Source organism: Eriocheir sinensis, chromosome 59 (genome assembly GCF_024679095.1).
Source record: "Eriocheir sinensis breed Jianghai 21 chromosome 59, ASM2467909v1, whole genome shotgun sequence".
Lineage (NCBI taxonomy): Eukaryota > Metazoa > Arthropoda > Malacostraca > Decapoda > Varunidae > Eriocheir > Eriocheir sinensis.
In genome coordinates this window covers 8,180,905-8,199,203 of record NC_066567.1, presented here as the reverse complement: position 1 = coordinate 8,199,203, position 18,299 = coordinate 8,180,905, and the positions used below count along the sequence as shown (strand labels likewise).

Genomic DNA, 18,299 nt, shown 5'->3' with positions numbered 1-18,299 from the left:
GGGAGTTTCCTTTATGTTACAGCAACCCATATTTATCAGTAGGGTAATGAAAAATGGGTGTGCTATTTATTATTAAACTAAAGACAACCCAGATTACATTAGTTTATCAGTCAGGTGTTAAAAAATGGGAGTTTCCTTTAACACCTGACCAATAAACTAATGTGCATTTTGACAACGAATAAAGAGGTAAATACCAATTTAAATAGAAAAAGTTAAAGGACAAACAGAAAACATGACCTATAAGATTCACTATTTACTCGAGTGTCCCTAAATATCTACTTATATGCAAGAAAGTCAGGGTGGATATTGGAAGGGGACCATAGAGTAAAACATCATAAAAGTTAAAAATTAGAGAAAACATGCTGGATACCAAAACGTGAAATAAAAGATTGACATGCGATACAATAAGCAGATAAATGTACCTTATATAAAACATGAAAATAAAAGAACAGGAATGACTTAATAAATGTACTATATATAATAACACGAAGGTAAAATTGATACGCAATAAGTGAATAATAATAATAAAAAAAAAAAAATTAAAATAAAAACATAATGATAATGAAAATAAAATAACTGGAATGACTTAATAAATGTACAATATATAATAACATGACGGTAAAATTGATACGCAAGAAGTGAATAACAGCGAGGAACGTACCTGGCAAAGCCCTGCGCCACGTGGTCATGTATGCCGCCCCGAGCCATCATGGACAGTGTGTGCAGCGCCATGGCCAATCCTTGCTGGGGAGGGAAGACAGACCACAATTACTGACTTACGTAGCTGTAGTTCTTCTTTTCCTTTTTTTATTTCTCAACCTGTCCCTACTTTTCATGTCTTTTTCTCAACCTGTCCCTTCTTTTCCTTTTCTGAACCTGCCTCTTTCTTTTTTCTTTTTTCCTAAACCTCTTTTTTTTTTCTTTTTCCTGAACCTGTCTCTCCTTTTCCTTTTTTCCTGAACCTGTCTCTCCTTTTCCTTTTTTCCTGAACCTGTCTCCCCTTTTCCTTTTTTCCTGAACCTGTCTCTCCTTTTCCTTTTTTCCTGAACCTGTCTCTCCTTTTCCTTTTTTCCTGAACCTGTCTCTCCTTTTCCTTTTTTCCTGAACCTGTCTCTCCTTTTCCTTTTTTCCTGAACCTGTCTCTCCTTTTCTTTTTTCCTGAACCTGTCTCTCCTTTTCCTTTTTTCCTGAACCTGTCTCTCCTTTTCCTTTTTTCCTGGACCTCTCTTTTTTTTCTTTTTCCTGAACCTGTCTCTCATTTTCCTTTTTTCCTGAACCTGTCTCTCCTTTTCCTTTTTTCCTGAACCTGTCTCTCCTTTTCCTTTTTTCCTGAACCTGTCTCTCCTTTTCCTTTTTTCCTGAACCTGTCTCTCCTTTTCCTTTTTTCCTGAACCTGTCTCTCCTTTTCCTTTTTTCCTGAACCCGTCTCTTCCTTTTTTCCTGAACCTGTCTCTCCTTTTCCTTTTTTCCTGAACCTGTCTCTCATTTTCCTTTTTTCCTGAACCTGTCTCTCCTTTCCTTTTTTCCTGAACCTGTCTCCTTTTCCTTTTTTCCTGAACCTGTCTCTCCTTTTCTTTTTTCCTGGACCTGTCTCTCCTTTCCCTTTTTTCCTGAACCTGTCTCTTTTTCCCTTTTTTCTCTCAACTTGTCCCTCGTTTTTCTTTTTTCCTGAACCTATCTCTCTCTCTTTTTTTCTCTCAACTTGTCCCTCCTTTTCCTTTCTTGAACCTTTCCTCCTTTTTCTTTTTTTCTCTCAGCCTTTCTCTCCTTTTCCTTTTTTTCTCAACCTATCCCTTCATTTCCTTTTTTTCTCTCAACCTATCTCTCCTTTCCCTCCTTTTTCTCAACCTATCCCTCCTCCTCCTTTTTCTTCTTAACCTATCCCTCCATTTCCTTTCCTGAACCTGTCTCTCCTATTCCAATATTTATGTCAGAGGAAACAGTCCAGGTCAAACAAAATACAATGGGGTCAAAAGCCTGCAAAACCACTACCCCAAAAACAGACTAAGTTCCAACAGATCATTTATTTTAACACCTCCTCCTCCTCCTCCTCCTCCTCCTCCTCCTCCTCCTCCTCTTCCTCCTCCTCCTCCTCCTCCTCCTTCCTGTAACCATCCCTTCCATCTGTCCTTTTCCTTACTTCTAAACCTCTTTCTCTCCTTTCCCTTGTCCCTTTCCTTCCCATCCACCTCTTCCTTCTACACCTTCCCTTCTCTCTCCCATCTCTTCCCTTCCCATTCTCCTATTCATCACTTCTGCACTATTTCTCCTCTCGCTCCAGTATCCCTTCCCTTCCCATCCTCCTTCCTATCCTCTTTCCTCACCTTGGCATCCTCCAGGTGGGGGTTGAGGGCATAGTGGGTGAAGAGGAAGTTGAAGTTTGATGGCTGAGGGAACTTGGGGGCCTCGCTGAAGCCTCCATACTCACTCTCGAAGGCCCTTGTGAGCTGCGCCAAACACCTGGGGATGGAGGGCAAGAGGTATAGCGGGTGTGATAGTAGATGTTTTAGTGGTGTTGAATAGTGTGTTGGTTTAGTGAATTTAATGTGAGTTTTCGGAGTCTTAGATCCTTATTCTTAACCCGGTAGCAGCGACGGGCCAAATTTGTGGCTTTACCGTGTAGCAGCGACAAGCCAAATTTTTGCCATGATATAAACCCCAAAAAATAGATGATGCATAAACTGATCACAAATGTGTTGATATATATTATGAAATGGTTTGTGTGAGTGATGATTTTTTCTCATTATTCTCGCTTAGAGGGGCCTTTGAGAAATACGATCCCCGCAGCTACCGAGTTAAACATATCTGGCTCCCATTACGACAATTTTCCAAGGCCACAAAAGCCCTGTGAACCCATCCCTATCAAATCCTCCCTTACGAACCTTCCAACCCTCGCCTTGACTCCGGGTACGAAAAAATCAACCATCCTGAACCATCCCTATCAAATCCTTCCTTGCGAACCTCCCGACCCTCGCCTTGACTCCGGGCACGAAAAAATCAAATCCTTGCGTGCCAGTCCCTATCAAATGCTCCCTAGGGACTTGAGAAGATTAACCGGGTTTTCAAGGGTGACTTTCCCATTTAAAGATGCAAAAGTCATGTAAAACTATCACTAGGATCACAAAACAGACCGTGGAAATCGCTGCGACTTCTATAAAAGGCCTTTCAAACAGGCAAACTAAGGCGCTGATACATTTAAGAATACGGGCTTTAGAGAGTTAAGTTTTAGTGGTACAGGGGGGTCGTCTAATATGCGAGAATATGGGCGGTTCAAAGCCTCGCATATCGCAAATTCGCATATTAGGAACCTTAACCCTTTCCATACGGTGACGCAGATGTTGGCGTCACAGTATAGAAAGGGTTAAGAGGAAATGGAAGAAAATTAATCCTCTTCTAAACCTCTTAATCCTCTTCCATTTCCTCTTAAGAGGTTTAGAAGAGTATTAAGAGGATTAAGAGGTTTAGAAGAGGATTAACCCTTTCCATATGGTGACGCCGACGTTGGGGTCATCGTATTGAAGGGGTTAAAAAGCATGTAAATAATGGTATATGGGCGGTCAGCCACATTTTCCCAAACTCTTTAACCTAGTATATCTTTTTCGTATCATATAACTAAGTGGAGATACACATCACCAATGTACACATAATCCACAGTAGATTCACCCATACCTAACTCCCGTCCAATTGAAGAATTGCCTTTTCCTTTCTTTTTCATGTCTATCACTTTTAACTTAGTTTCCAATGTAATAAACTGCTTTTTCGAGTTCTTTGGAGGCGCCATAATAACAACAACAGCAACAACAATAGCCCACAGGCTAGCTTGCACACAGCACAGACACAGCTTGTGAGAGCAATGGCTGCTTTAGACGTACTGATGAAGAGAACACGTGGAGCCGTCTCACAGAGTAGAGTTGCCAGATTGCGCCATTGTTTATTTCCCTTCCTTCGGGAAGTGAGTAACAGCAAGTTCATTATTTGGTAGGAAATGGATGTTAGCGAAGTCGGGAACATGAAATGAATGAAAAAAAACTTTTCTCTTACTACCGAGTCAAGTCACCGCTCCCACGTGCTCCACCCCCCAAGGGGGGGAGGGAGGGAGGAAGGAGGTCGCATATGAGGTGGTTCGCATATCCCAAGTTCGCATATCAGGCGACCCCCCTGTACTTGAGTGTTAGTTTAGTGTGGGTGGGGTTATGTCTATGCCTATAGCGCCAGTAGGCTTGCTTGAGGGGCCTGGATGGTATTCGGCCCCAGCCCGTCATGGCGCAGGCAAGTGTTTATAGTGGTGCCATCTTCTAGTGTGTTAGTATAGTGATCTTAAGAGTGTTAGTTTCAGTGGTCCTAAATAATGTGTTAATGTATTTGTGGGGAGGTGCAATATGGCTACTTTGAGGGTACAGTTTTACGATCTTGTTTACAATGAGTTCCCTTTTTCACTTCTCCCTCCTCACCGTGCTATCGGCTCCTCCCCCGGCAGCTCCTCAGTCCCCGGGGCAGGCAGGCGAGAGGTCCGGTCCAGCACCTCCATGATCTTGCTGCCAGACTCCTTGAACTTCACCTGGTCATCCCGCCACTGCCGAGAGACATCAGGAGGAAGGGCGGTGAGAGGTGAAACACAGGAAAGATAGTTGATATATATATACAGATTGTGGGGAAAACAGTAGGTGCAAGAAGACATGAACATAGACAATATAAAAGGCAATAGAAAGCATGAACATAGACAATATAAATGGCAATAGAAAGCATGAACATAGACAAAAATGACAATATATTAATAGAAAAAGCAAGATCATGGACAAAGCTCAAAATTAACAGGAATACCGACACGGTTTCCAGATTATCATACTCAGAGCATAGTATTTACTGGATTTTAACACCTAACTATTGCCAAGAAACGAGGAATTAACTATTTTAACGATAATTATAAGTGAACCTCCTTATTGGGGTCCACGAGACAGTTTTGGGGTTGGAAGTCGGTAAATATAAGAAGCTGAGTAAGACAATCTGGCAACGTTGAATACCGATAAGAACATGAATGGCAATAATGATAAGTCCAAGCAATGTTGAGGATGAATATTTCCAAGATAGAGAAGGATTAATATAAGTCACAGAACCCCAACAAGGCACCAGCTGACCCTCTTCCTTGCAAGAGTTTTAGAAGCACACAAAGAAACAGAAAATAGTAATAAATAAATAGCAGAAAATGACGCTCAGAAATCAAACCACAGCGAGAGACATCAAGAATATTAAACCATTATATAATTGGCATGAATATTTAAAAGACTTACTTAAACAGACAAATATACAGTCATGATCACTGTTGCCAGATCATCGTATTCAGAGCATCATATTTACCGGCTTCTGAACCATAACACCAATAATTAGCCACATTAAAGATAACTATATATGAAGCCAGTTATCGGGGTGGAGGAGGCAGTCTTGAGGTCGGAAATCGGAAAACATAGAAGGCTGAGTACGACAATCTGGCAACATTGCTCATGATTTCAGAAAATAATACTCGTCAGGACAAAAAAAAGGAGTTTGGTTAATATATATACGAGTTGGCATCTTCATATTTAGGTTACTATATAAAAGTAATTGTATCTTTAGGAGCATAGCAATATCAATAAGCAAATGAGAGAAAAGGGATAGTTCTGGGTTTATAATGTTGATAATTGACAAGCGGAGGAGAGGGGAAGGTGAGTGAGGGAGACGAGTGAGGCGAAGGAAAAGGTAAAGTCGAAAAGGAGGGAGGTGGACGAGGGTGTGAGTGGTGTGGGCATGCTAAAGAAAATGGGAACAAAGAGTGAAAAATGAAATATAAAAGAGGGACAGAAAGGCAATATCATAGGTGGTGTGGATATGAAAAACATGGATGGACGAGGAATGAAAAAAGAAAATAAGAAAAGGGAGGTGGAGGTGGTGTGGGCATGCTAAAGAAAAAAGGGAACAAAGAGTAAAAATGAAAAATAAAAAAGGGAGGTAAGGAGAGGCAAGTGCATAGCTGGTGTGGGTACTGAAAAGGTGGACGGACGAGGAATGTAAAAAGAAAATAAGAAAAGGGAGGTGGAGGTGGTGTGGGCATGCTAAAGAAAAAGGGAACAGAGTAATAATAAAAAAAATAAAAGATAGAGGTAAGGAGAGGCAAGATCATGGGTGGTGTGGATACTAAAAAGATGGAAAAGGAATGAAAAAATAGAAAATAAGATAAGGGAGGTGGAAGGAAGGGCATAGGAGCTGAGCACACTTAAGAAAAGGTGGATAAGGAATGAAAAGAGAAAATAGCAAATAGAAAAGGGAGATGGAAGAAGGACAAAGATGATGAGTGCAATAAAGAAAAGGTGAAGGAATGAATATAAACGAGAAAAAGGGGGTAGAAGGAAGGGCATAGGAGGTGGGCATAGTTAAGAAAGGAGGAAAAGGAATGAAAATAGATGATAGAAAAGGGAGATGAAGGGAAGGACAAAGATGATGAGTGCAATAAAGAAAAGGTGAAGGAATGAATATAAATGAGAAAAAGGAGGTGGAAGGAAGGGCATAGGAGGTGGGCATAGTTAAGAAAGGAGGAAAAGGAATGAAAATAGATGATAGAAAAGGGAGATGAAGGGAAGGACAAGGGTGATGAGAGCAATAAAGAAAAGGTGAAGGAATGAAAATATGAGAAAAAGGAGGTGGAAGGAAGGGCATAAGAGGTGGGCATAGTTAAGAAAGGAAGAAAAGGAATGAAAATAGATGATAGAAAAGGGAGATGAAGGGAAGGACAAGGGTGATGAGAGCAATAAAGAAAAGGTGAAGGAATGAAAATATGAGAGAAAAAGGAAGTGGAGGAAGGGCACAGGAGGTGGGCATAGTTAAGAAAGGAGGAAAAGGAGTGAAAATAGAAAAGGGAAATGGAGGGAAAGGCAAGGGTGATGTGTGCAATAAAGAAAAGGTGAAGAAATGAAAATAGGAAATAGAAAACAGAATATAGAAAAGGGAGGTGGAGAAAAAGTGTAGGTCTGCACATACTAAAGAAAAGTGGACAAGGAACAAGAATACAACACTAAAAACAGAAAACGGAGCCGGTAAAAAAATGTAAGAGGTCTGCACATACTAAGGAAAAGTGGACAAGGAATAATAGAAAATAGAAAACGGAGGAGGAGGAGGAGTGTAAAAGGCTTGCGCATACTACAGAAAAGTGGACAAGGAATAAAAAAGTGTAGGTGAGCGCATACTAAAGAAAACGTGGGGAAGGTATTCTCCGTCGCCTTTGAACAAGTAACCTCACTGAGCACCCTCGACAACGAACACACCGGGGTAACACACTGAGAGGGGGACGTCAGGAGGACCGGACCCGTACATAAGTGTGGAGGGGTTCAAACACTCACGCACACAACGCAATCAAACACGACAGCACCGTTGACTATAAAGTTCGCTAAATACCTCTGGAAAAAGCAAATCTTCATGACACATAAGAGCAGTGGCTAGCGGGCTTTTTTTTCTACTCTTTCTTTTTGTTGCCCTTGAGCTGCTTCCTTTGTTGTAAAAAAAAAATTAAAAAAAGTAAATAATGTTGAAATGCCACTAAATACTCAATAGCTACAAGAAAAGATGACTCAAATATGTCAATAAAACTTACCTATCAAAACTACGGCTGAAATCTACGTTCAGTATGAAGAAAATAGTAAAAGTATTATCGAGAAAAATACTAATGCTGACTACGATGAATTGTATCTCACGTCATTACTTACATAGTGTTGAGGGGCTTGGGGGCAACATAGTATCATTATATCTGCCATAGCAAGGGTTGGGGTCATTCATGTACATAAGGAACATTGTGAGCATTAACCCGGTAGCTGCGGGGATCATGTTTCTTAAAGGCCCCTCTAAGTGAGAAAAATGAGAAAAAAAATCATCACTTACACAAACCGTTTCATAATATATATCAACGCATTTGTGATCAGTTTATGCATCATCTATTTTGGGGGGTTTGTACCGTGGCAAAAATTTGGCCCGTCACTGGTACAAATTCACTGGTACAAATTTGGCCCATCAATGGTACAAATTTGGCCCGTCACTGGTACAAATTTGGCCCGTCACTGGTACAAATTTGACCCGTCACTGGTATACGGTAAAGCCACAAATTTGGCCCATCGCTGGTACATGGTAAAGCCACAAATCTGGCCCATCACTGCTACCGGGTTAATGGTAACTTTGAAAATGTACAATAGGGTGGTGAAGATGGTGATGTATTTTGTATTTACAGCAGTCGTCATTTTAGAAGAGCACCTCCGTTCCCCGTGATTATTTGATGTTTAAAGGTAAAAAAATGTGGGGGGGCTATGGGCTGTATTAAAAGACAAAGCAAGAAGTTTTGGGTCCCTACAGAGATCGGTTTGGGGGCGATATTACAAGTCGAATCTTACACCCCTCACACATTTTCCCTCCCTTCTCACGCCCCTCACACATTTCCCCTCCCTTCTCATGCCCCTCACACATTTCCCCTCCCTTCTCACGCCCCTCACACATTTCCCCTCCCTTCTCACGCCCCTCACACATTTCCCCTCCCTTTTCACACACTTCCTTTCCCTTCTCATGCCCCTCACACACTTCCCTTCTCACACCCCTCTCACACACTTCCCCTCCTTTCTTGCAACCCACACACACACTTCCCCTCCCTTCTCATGCCCCTCACACACTTCCCCTCCCTTCTCACTACAGTTATTCATCCCGAGCTCTGTAGGGACCCGAAAATTCTCGGATTCGACTTGTGATGCGGCCCTGTGTCTCTCTCCTGTCGAGTTTTTAATCAAATAACTGTAAAAAAATCAAAATTCTCCCTCTAAAAACTCAGTAAGTCCCTCTCGGTGTGGGAAAAAACACACACAAAAAGTAGCAATAAAAAAATAAAATACCACAACAAAAACCTATCATTGAAAAAAAAAAAAAAAAGGCATTATGTACATCTCTGTTTACATGCCAGCAGCGGGAATGAGTGCGAGGAGAGGACGAACCTGAGAGGCAATGGACTCAAGGAGCTGCGGGAAGCTTGGCCGTCCAAAGTACCGGTTGTTGGGCGGAAAGTAAGTGCCTCCGTAGATGGGCTTGAGTTCCGGGGTGAGCCAGACACTCATGGGCCAGCCACCGCCACCACTGAGGGACTGCATGTACAGGGATGGTCATGTACAGGTCAGCCCCACCACCACCACAACTGCCTACACCTTATCCACTCCCTCTAAAGGTGGTAAAGGAAAGATTTGTTTGTATTTTACCCTGCTGTGTACTGCCATGGCGCCGAGACCTAATAGGGAACCGCTGAGGAATGATGTGGAATGCCGACAGGTTTAGCTTATGTGACATTCTCCTCCTTGAGTCCCCCCATGCAGCAGCCCTGTGAAGATTAGCTCGGCCAGATTGTGAGGGTTACCGAGAGCTTAGACAAGGCAGAGCATCAACCTGAGCCCCCCTGCAGCAGCTGTGTGGAAGGGTTAGTGTGGCAGCCAAACGAGGGTGCAGGAGAGAGGGGAGGCCACATCCTGTAAGTTAGGGAGGAGGTGGAGCCAAGAACTGTTCCTGGCCTGGGCAAAGGAGGGTGCGGCGGGGCAGTACCTTGGCCGAGAGGGACTGGAGCATGGTGCTGAAGCCGACCCTGCCATACTGGTCCTCAGGGGGGAAGTAGGTGCCCCCTGCCACTGGTACCAGTTCAGGGGTGAGGAAAACACTCATGGGCCAGCCCCCACGACCACTGGAGGCCTGGGTGTGCGTGCAGTGAGTGGCGGGAGATGTGAGATTGGTAAGACTTCTAGGGAGGGGGTCTTGGTGGTGTAAGATCTGGTATTCATATTATATACAGTGTTTGGTGTACAGGGAATATTCTTAGAGGAATGTGGCACCAAGGGATGACTGGAACGATCATAATAACTAGTTTTATGCTCAAGAGAATTATGAATAGGTACTGTAGATATATGTGAAGGTATGTCTAAGCTGGTTGACGTGTATGTAACGTTGCCAGATTGTCATACTCAGCCGATTATACTTCCCGACTTCCTACCCCTAAACTGTCTTCTGGGCTCCAATAACGAAACTCATTTATAGTTATCGTTAAAAGAGTTAGATCCTGATGTTTCTTGGCAACAGTTAGGCGTCAGAAACCGGTAAATACTACGCTCTGAGTACGATAATCTGGCAACAGTGGGTGTATGCATCACTTTTATCATACAAGAGAAATAACTGAACCTTTGGGGATATGTGTCATGTCTAAGTGCCACTACACAATATCAACCCGGTAGCAGCGAGGATCATGTTTCTTAATGGTCCCCCCAAGCGAGAAAAATGAAAAAAAATCATCACTCACACAGACTATTTCATAATATATATAAAAGCATTTGTGATCAGTTTATATATCATCTATTTTGGGGGTTTATATCATGGCACAAATTTGGCCCGTCACTGCTACACGGTAAAGCCACAAATTTGACCCGTCACTGCTACATGGTAAAGCCACAAATTTGGCCCGTCGCTGCTACTGGGTTAATCATTATTTTTCACTACAAGGAAACGCAGCACAAGAAGTCATTAGTCACGCTCTGAGGCAATATACACTGGCTGCAAAATGGTACATGGAGCGGAGACAGTGCGGGAAGGCAAGGCTAGCGACACAGTGGTAGGCAGACAGAGGCCAGGGAGAGATGGGGAGCTCCACGGTGCCACCCATCCTCTCCCTAACCGTCCCCATGCCACAACATCAATGCTCATAAAAGATCATGATAAAATTTCTTAAAAAACGTAAAAAAATCTACTACTAAGAAAAACTCTCGTTAATCCTAATATCAAGTATAGATGTATTTTTAATCATATAAGATGCAGCTGACTTTTTTTCTTTCTTTTTGTGGCACTCTTTTTGTTGCCCTTGAGCAGTCTCCTTTGTTGAAAAAAAAAGAAAAAAAAAAAACGCCAAAAATCCCACTCAGGTGATGCAAATAAAACATTACACTAAAACTACACTAAAACAAATTCACTAGCCTTAATAATACTTCTAAATAAGGTTAAAATTAATCATTATCCCCAGCTGAAGGCTAATGAGATATGATAAACTGAATGTGTGTAATTATATACAAAACTTGAGGCAATAACATATTAAAAATTGGAAAATATATCTGAAAAATACGCACACTCAACCTGACTATGCATTTTAAACAACCATCCAATTGAAAACATAATGGTGACAGGATTAACCCTTAGATAGCAGCAGTATTTGAAGAGTCCCTCCCCACAAAATGAATCATCTATATATAGTCACTGCCAACCTTACGACCATAGCATGAATTAATAAAGTTACACTGCATAATAGATGTTTTAACTATTGTCTATCTGTAAAGTCTACCGCAATCTGGAAGTGTTATTATATTTCTGCCATACAAAACTGTCTGATTGAATTTTGGATGGTCTATGTATATTCCACCATTGTCTAAGGGTTCAACACTCACCTCCATCTACGACAAACCTTACATTACCCTAAAAATAAACCATAATTACACAAAGGGAAAAGAATAAGCAGAAAAAATTACATTACGAAGCAAATTTTGATACATTCATTTATAGTACACATACATATATACATTAATACAACCACTCTCTCTCTTTCACACACACACACACACACACACACACACACTTACCGTCACAAAGGTCATGTACACTTTGTCCACGTCAGGCCGCTCTTCTCGGTCCACTTTCACGTTGACGAAGTTGGTGTTCATGAGCTTCGCGATCTCGGGGTTCTCAAAGCTCTCCCTCTCCATGACGTGGCACCAGTGACACGTCGAGTAGCCCACGCTGAGGAAGATGAGCCGGTCCTCGCGCCGTGCCAGCTCGAACGCCTCCTCCCCCCATGGGTACCTGTAGGGGGTTGAGAGGTGGTGAATTAAAAGATGATGATGATGATTATTGGAGCGTTCATCTTGGCGCCGCAACTGCTGGGTCATATGGTGAATTAAGAGACATATGATAAAAAGTGAAATAGAAAAGCACGATATAATACCAGTTGCCGTTGCCAGATTATCGTACTCACAGCGTAGTATTTACCGGGTTTTGACGCCTAACTATTGCCAAGAAACATCAGGAATTAACTATTTTAACTATAAATATAAATGAATCTAGTTATTGGGGCCCAGGAGACAGTTTTTGGGTCAGACGTTGGTAATTATAAGAGGCTGAGTACGACAATCTGGCAATGTTGAGTCCAAGAAAAGAGGCAAGAATATGAACACTGGTTTATTGGGTGTGACAAGCAATGAGGAAAATAAAGAAAAGGATGACGAAAAAAGAAGAAAATAAAGAAAAGGACAATGAGAGTAGTGATGATACCAAGCGCACAGACATGAAACATAACACTAATTTTCATATTAAGGAATTGAACTAGTATTTGATCTAAAGCTGTACTACTACTACTCCTTTTGCTACTACCACTATCATTATTACTAATAACATCAAGCTCAACACAGTCCCTCACCAGTCTACAGGGTTGGTGGCGTGCTGCAGGAGGTAAGGGGACTTCTCCGAGGCCAGGCGGTTGAGGCGGGCAGCCGTCACCGCCCCCTCCCTGTCGCTACTGGACGCCATCACTCGCTGGAACTGCTGCTGGCTGACTCGGCTGACCCACCTGCTCAGCACATTAAAGTTCCTGAAGGGGGTGAGAGGAGATGATAATTAACAGAAAAGAGAAGGACAAACAAGAAGAGAGTAAAACCAAGCAAGAACTAAAGGTAACTGGGTTGATCCACCTGTTCCTTAACCCTGCGGACTTCCTACAAGAAGACATCACCAAGCTACAGGAGTGAAACAAAAAGTGGCTGCTACAATTTAATGAAGAAAAATGTAGTCCTGCACCTTGGGAGGGGATATCCAGCACACCAATACCACATGGGAAACACTCCACTATCCATCATAGAGGCAAAGACATGGGACTATGTGTTACTAGGCTACCACTGAAAGCCAAATCCATGCCAATCGCAGCGGATGGGTTAAAAAAGACTACATGCTTCAGTTCTTCATGGCAGGTGAAATAATGAATCATATCCTGTACGCCTTTACACCAACTTGGGTTTGTGGAATGGTCACGTAATTTTAATTCAATATTCTTATCAGGAATATGGTAGTAGGTGTGGCTGGGTTCCAGGACAACATGAACTCCTATGATAAAACAAATAATTAAAGTTTAAAAGACATATTTCACTGTAAAATAATCCAAATGCAGCCAGGATTTGTACTTTCCTTAATTTCATAATAAACATCATCACGTATGGTGCATAATGTGCTTCCACTTAACCGCGTTCAGTGTTTTATGACCACTGCGCTATTACCCCTGACACTTAATTGTTCTTGGTTTATCAACTTTTTCCCACATTTAGGAGCAGGAAGGTTCACACTTTCCTTTTGTGGATGCTTAACCTGGTAGCTATGGGGATCATGTTTCTTAAAGGCCCCTCTAAGCAAGAAAAATGAGAAAAAATCATCACTCGCACAAACCATTTCATAATATATATTAACGCATTTGTGATCAGTTTATGCATCATCAATTTTGGGGGATTTATATCACGGCAAAAATTTGGCCTGTCGCTGGTACATGGTAAAGCCATAAATTTGCCCCATCACTGCTACCGGGTTAACTGTACATTAAACACATCTGAAGCAGGCACAGGAAACACAACAATGCCAAACTGTGACAAATGCAAGACTGAGGATGCCCCAGCAGCAGCAGCATCCCAGTGCCATGCATACACAACAGCAGCACTCATGTCATGGCAGAATAACAGCACGACAAGGACCCTAGCAGTGTTACATTATGAGTGTAATGGTGGTATACATACATCTGTCATGGATCACACGCACTATTTCAAGTTTTAATTATTTAAACACACGTAAAAAACAATCAGGGACCAATGAGTCTAAGAAAAGGAAAATTAATGGCATATAATGAAGAAGAGTGGGAGGAAATAAAGAGATATGTCCACCAGGATATGATACGCCTTCTTTTCCTTACACTTCCTCGCTGGGCAAACTTCCTGGCAACTTAGAGTACTGATGGATCAAGGTCAGAGGCAGAGAGATAAGAAACCAAATAAAAGATAAGATGATAAGCAGTGAGGAGCACTTCCTACTTTAGAATATATACATAAAGTACTAATACATGAAGATCACAAATGACTTAAAATATAGATCAAATCAAGACATCCACAATAAGATAATAAACTGGGTCAATAAATTGTTCCCTTCAACATGTGATGAGTGATTAGCCCCTAAAGGACGGGCTAGAGGGAAATTTTCTGCTTGCAAGCGTGTGCCGCGTTGATAAAATTTGGCAAAATAGGTGTACTTCATCAATGCCTTGTGTGGCAATTTGAGACCAAAACACAATAGTTCATAGTCCTTTTACACCACCAATCTTTCATTTACAATATGAAAGAAACTAGAAATGGTTGCAGAATGGCAGAGATATGATGTTGGGAAGTACAAATCTTGGCAGGAACCCAGATGCCGGGAATTCCAGCATCCCGCCTTTCCGCCTTTCTCCACCCGAGCGGGTATTCACACCAGTCATCCTTGAGGGGTTAATGAGTAATGATAGGAATATTGCGCAACTCAGTGAAAATAAAAAAATAAGCAAAAAAGAAAAAAATCACGAACTAACTCAACTTACTGAGCTTAACTTAAATAGGACTAGTAACCGGACCCTATCAAACTACCTCACTGACCTATTAACACTGGTATGTAGCACAGTAAAATATATGAAAAAAAAAAAATGCTGTCTACCTCTGGAATGTGACGAATCCATAACTAAAATATTACTCTACCCTTTCTAGTGAGCTTTTTTTTCATTAGTTTCCTTTTTTTTTTTTTTTTTTTTTTTTTTTTGACCGCCAACGGTTTCCTCTACTGTTAAAAAAAAAAAAAAAAAAAAAAAAAAAAGCCTTCCCAGGGAAATACCGCAGCAAACTAACCTTGGCTATTATAGTCCTTTACAATGGCCAAAGTGAGCATGTGAAGGAGGGAGAAAAGTAATCTGATTAAGCACAGAGTAGTAACACACCTTCATTCCTTCAAAAGAGAGAAAAGAGGAAGAGAAAAAGATGGAGAAGAAGAAGAAGAAGAAGAAGAAGAAGAAGAAGAAGAAGGAGAAGAAGAAGAAGACAAACATGAAGCAGAAGAAGTAGTAGAAGGAGAAGAAGGAAAATAAGGAGAAGAAGAAAAAGGAGAAGCAAAAGTCTCAAGATACAATGGATAAGCAGAAGAGAGGATCAGGAGGAGGAGGAGGACCTAAGAAACCATACGGAGTGATATAAGTTAAGAAGAAGAAGAAGAACAAGAAGAACAAGAAGAAAAAGAAAAAGAAGAAGAAAAAGAAAAAGAAGAAGAAAAAGAAGAAGAAGAGAAGTCAGAACAGGCAAAACTAACACAAGGTCGGCAGAGGTCAAACATTACATATCCAGGCTCGAACAAGTCAACAGGAACGTGACGACTAATTATCTTGGTAACAAAGGCAGGTGTGGCAGGTGAGGCCAAGCTGGAAGATGCTGCAGGCAGAGGATGAGATAAAGGGCAGAAAATAAGGCTGAAAAGGGTTAGAAAAATATAGCATGGAAGGTAAAAAATATAGAAAACCGTCATAACAGGAATTACAGTTTGAGATTAAAGGCTTCAGGATGTTACAGGATGTGGGGATTGTTGAAGAGAGGGTAGCCTCTAATTTTGAGACACTGACTTTTTTTCTGGGGAAAATATGATGCTTTTATTATGGAAATAGTTTTTTTTTCTGGATATCACTAAATGAATGACTTTTAATGCATGGGGTGCCCTGCCGCCAACCAGCTCCCACCCGCTATCACCAGCTCGCAGTCATATTTGTTGGAATTTGAAGCATTTGTATCTGTATTCGAATACAGAACTCTTATATTCACTTTATCCCTGCACGGCATGCCGAAAAGATTTAAACTAACCTAACCTAATGTAACCTACCTAACAGGGGGAGCTTGGCCCCCTCAACTCTCTTAACAGAGGGCTTTGACCCTCTCGACCCTCCTAACATGAGTTTTCGCCCCCCTCAACCCACCCTTCACTCGTTACTGCACTACATTCAGGGACCCAGAAGAGTCAATAGTATAAGTATCAACTTGGCAAGAGGTAACTGCCCCTTCTTCAACATCAGCCAAGGATGTTGTGATGTGAGAAGATAAGCAGGACAGACATAGGATCGTAGGAAGAACTTTAAAAAAACAGGTAAAAACAGCCATCAGGATATTTGTAAGCATTAATGTAGGACACTGAAGGATGCACGTGAGATGAAGGGAAGGAAAAATAGGACCGGGAAGGAAATAGGATGGTAGGAAGAACTTAAACACATGTAAAAAGGAAGAGAAAGGGAAGGTAAAAAGGAAGAGGAAGGTAAAAAGGGAAAAAGAAAAAGGTAAAAAGGAGGGAAGATAAAATAAGGCTGGGAAGGAAACAGGATAAAAAGAATAGGAGACAGGATAAAATAGGATAGGAAATAGGATAAAAAGGACTTAAAACACAGGTAAAAACTAAAAAAAAATGTCTTCAGGATATCTGTAAACACTGGCCCAAGGATACGAAGGATGGAAGGCTGGGAAGGAAACAGAATAAAAAGGATAGGAGACAGGATAAAATAGGATAGGAAATAGGATAAAAAGGACGTAAAACACAGGTAAAAACTAAAAAAAAATGTCTTCTGGATATCTGTAAACACTGGCCCAAGGATACGAAGGATGGAAGGCTGGGAAGGAAACAGAATAAAAAGGATAGGAGACAGGATAAAATAGGATAGGAAATAGGATAAAAAAGACGTAAAACACAGGTAAAAACTATAAAAAAATGTCTTCAGGATATCTGTAAACACTGGCCCAAGGATACGAAGGATGGAAGGCTGGGAAGGAAACAGAATAAAAAGAATAGGAGACAGGATAAAATAGGATAGGAAATAGGAGAAACAAGACGTAAAACACAGGTAAAACTATAAAAAAATGTCTTCAGGATATCTGTAAACACTGGCCCAAGGATACGAAGGATGGAAGGCTGGGAAGGAAACAGGATAAAAAGAATAGGAGACAGGATAAAATAGGATAGGAAATAGGATAAAAAAGACGTAAAACACAGGTAAAAACTAAAAAAAAATGTCTTCAGGATATCTGTAAACACTGGCCCAAGGATACGAAGGATGGAAGGCTGGGAAGGAAACAGAATAAAAAGAATAGGAGACAGGATAAAATAGGATAGGAAATAGGATAAAAAGGACATAAAACACAGGTAAAAACTAAAAAAAATGTCTTCAGGATATCTGTAAACATTGGCCCAAGGATACGAAGGATGAAAGAAGGCTGGGAAGGAAACAGGATAAAAAGAATAGGAGACAGGATAAAATAGGATGGGAAATAGGATAAAAAGGACATAAAACACAGGTAAAAACTAAAAAAAAATGTCTTCAGGATATCTGTAAACACTGGCCCAAGGATACGAAGGATGGAAGGCTGGGAAGGAAACAGAATAAAAAGGATAGGAGACAGGATAAAATAGGATAGGAAATAGGATAAAAAGGACATAAAACACAGGTAAAAACTAAAAAAAATGTCTTCAGGATATCTGTAAACATTGGCCCAGGATACGTTAAGGATGAAAGGATGCTTCAGGCTGGCGGGGTTTGGGCTGAAGGACAGGAGATGGGATGCTGGGGATGGGTCAGGGGAGGGAGGATGTGCTTAAAATACTGTTAATAGCTCAAAAATGGTGAAATATGTGACCAGTGGGCTTAAAAACACTCACATATTCCAGCCTGAGCCACCCTGACCTCGTCCTCCTCCTCCTCTCTCTCTCTCTCTCTCTCCCTTCTTCTTCTTCTTCTTCTTTCCCTTCATTTATTTTCCCTTGTTTCTCTCCTCCCTTCCCTTCTTCTTCTTCTTCTTCTTCATCTTTCTCTTCATTTATTCTCCCTTCCCTTCTTCTTCTTCATCTTTCCCTTCTTCTTCTTCTTATCTTTCTCTTCATTTATTCTCCCTTCCCTTCCTCTTCTTTCCCTTCATTTATTCTCCCTTCCCTTCTTCTTCTTCTTCTTTCTCTTCATTTATTCTCCCTTCCCTTCTTCTTCTTCTTCTTTCTCTTCATTTATTCTCCCTTCCCTTCTTCTTCTTCTTCTTCTTCTTCTTCTTTCTCTTCATTTATTCTCCCTTCCCTTCTTCTTCGTATTCTTTCCCTTCATTTATTCCCCCTTCCCTTCTTCTTCTTCTGCTTCTTCTTCTTTCCCTTCATTTATT

General features: G+C 41.2%; 1 protein-coding gene and 1 long non-coding RNA gene across 52 annotated transcripts in view; both read right to left on the bottom strand.

Moving 5' to 3' along the window:
• LOC126985524 (spermatogenesis-associated protein 20-like) overlaps positions 1-17,879 on the bottom strand; it is a 34,351-nt gene extending 16,472 nt beyond the window's left edge. For all 50 annotated transcript variants that reach the window (XM_050840523.1, XM_050840524.1, XM_050840520.1 and 47 more), the window contains exons 1-7: positions 17,812-17,879; positions 12,491-12,661; positions 11,658-11,877; positions 8,994-9,140; positions 4,452-4,573; positions 2,325-2,460; positions 662-744 (exon numbers count right to left, since the gene is read on the bottom strand). In XM_050840523.1, coding sequence (XP_050696480.1) covers positions 662-744; positions 2,325-2,460; positions 4,452-4,573; positions 8,994-9,140; positions 11,658-11,877; positions 12,491-12,661; positions 17,812-17,813 — 881 coding nt within the window. In that variant the 5' untranslated portion in view covers positions 17,814-17,879. The remainder of the gene's footprint in view (positions 1-661; positions 745-2,324; positions 2,461-4,451; positions 4,574-8,993; positions 9,141-11,657; positions 11,878-12,490; positions 12,662-17,811) is intronic.
• Positions 999-1,515, bottom strand: LOC126985529 (uncharacterized). Of its 2 annotated transcripts, none has more exons than XR_007738774.1 (3): positions 1,447-1,515; positions 1,249-1,393; positions 999-1,136 (listed from the first exon to the last, which is right to left on the bottom strand). It is a non-coding gene; the product is annotated as an uncharacterized LOC126985529 (long non-coding RNA). The 2 variants fall into 2 exon arrangements; XR_007738775.1 differs by having other exon boundaries at positions 1,278-1,393.
• Positions 17,880-18,299: the final 420 nt, after the last annotated feature.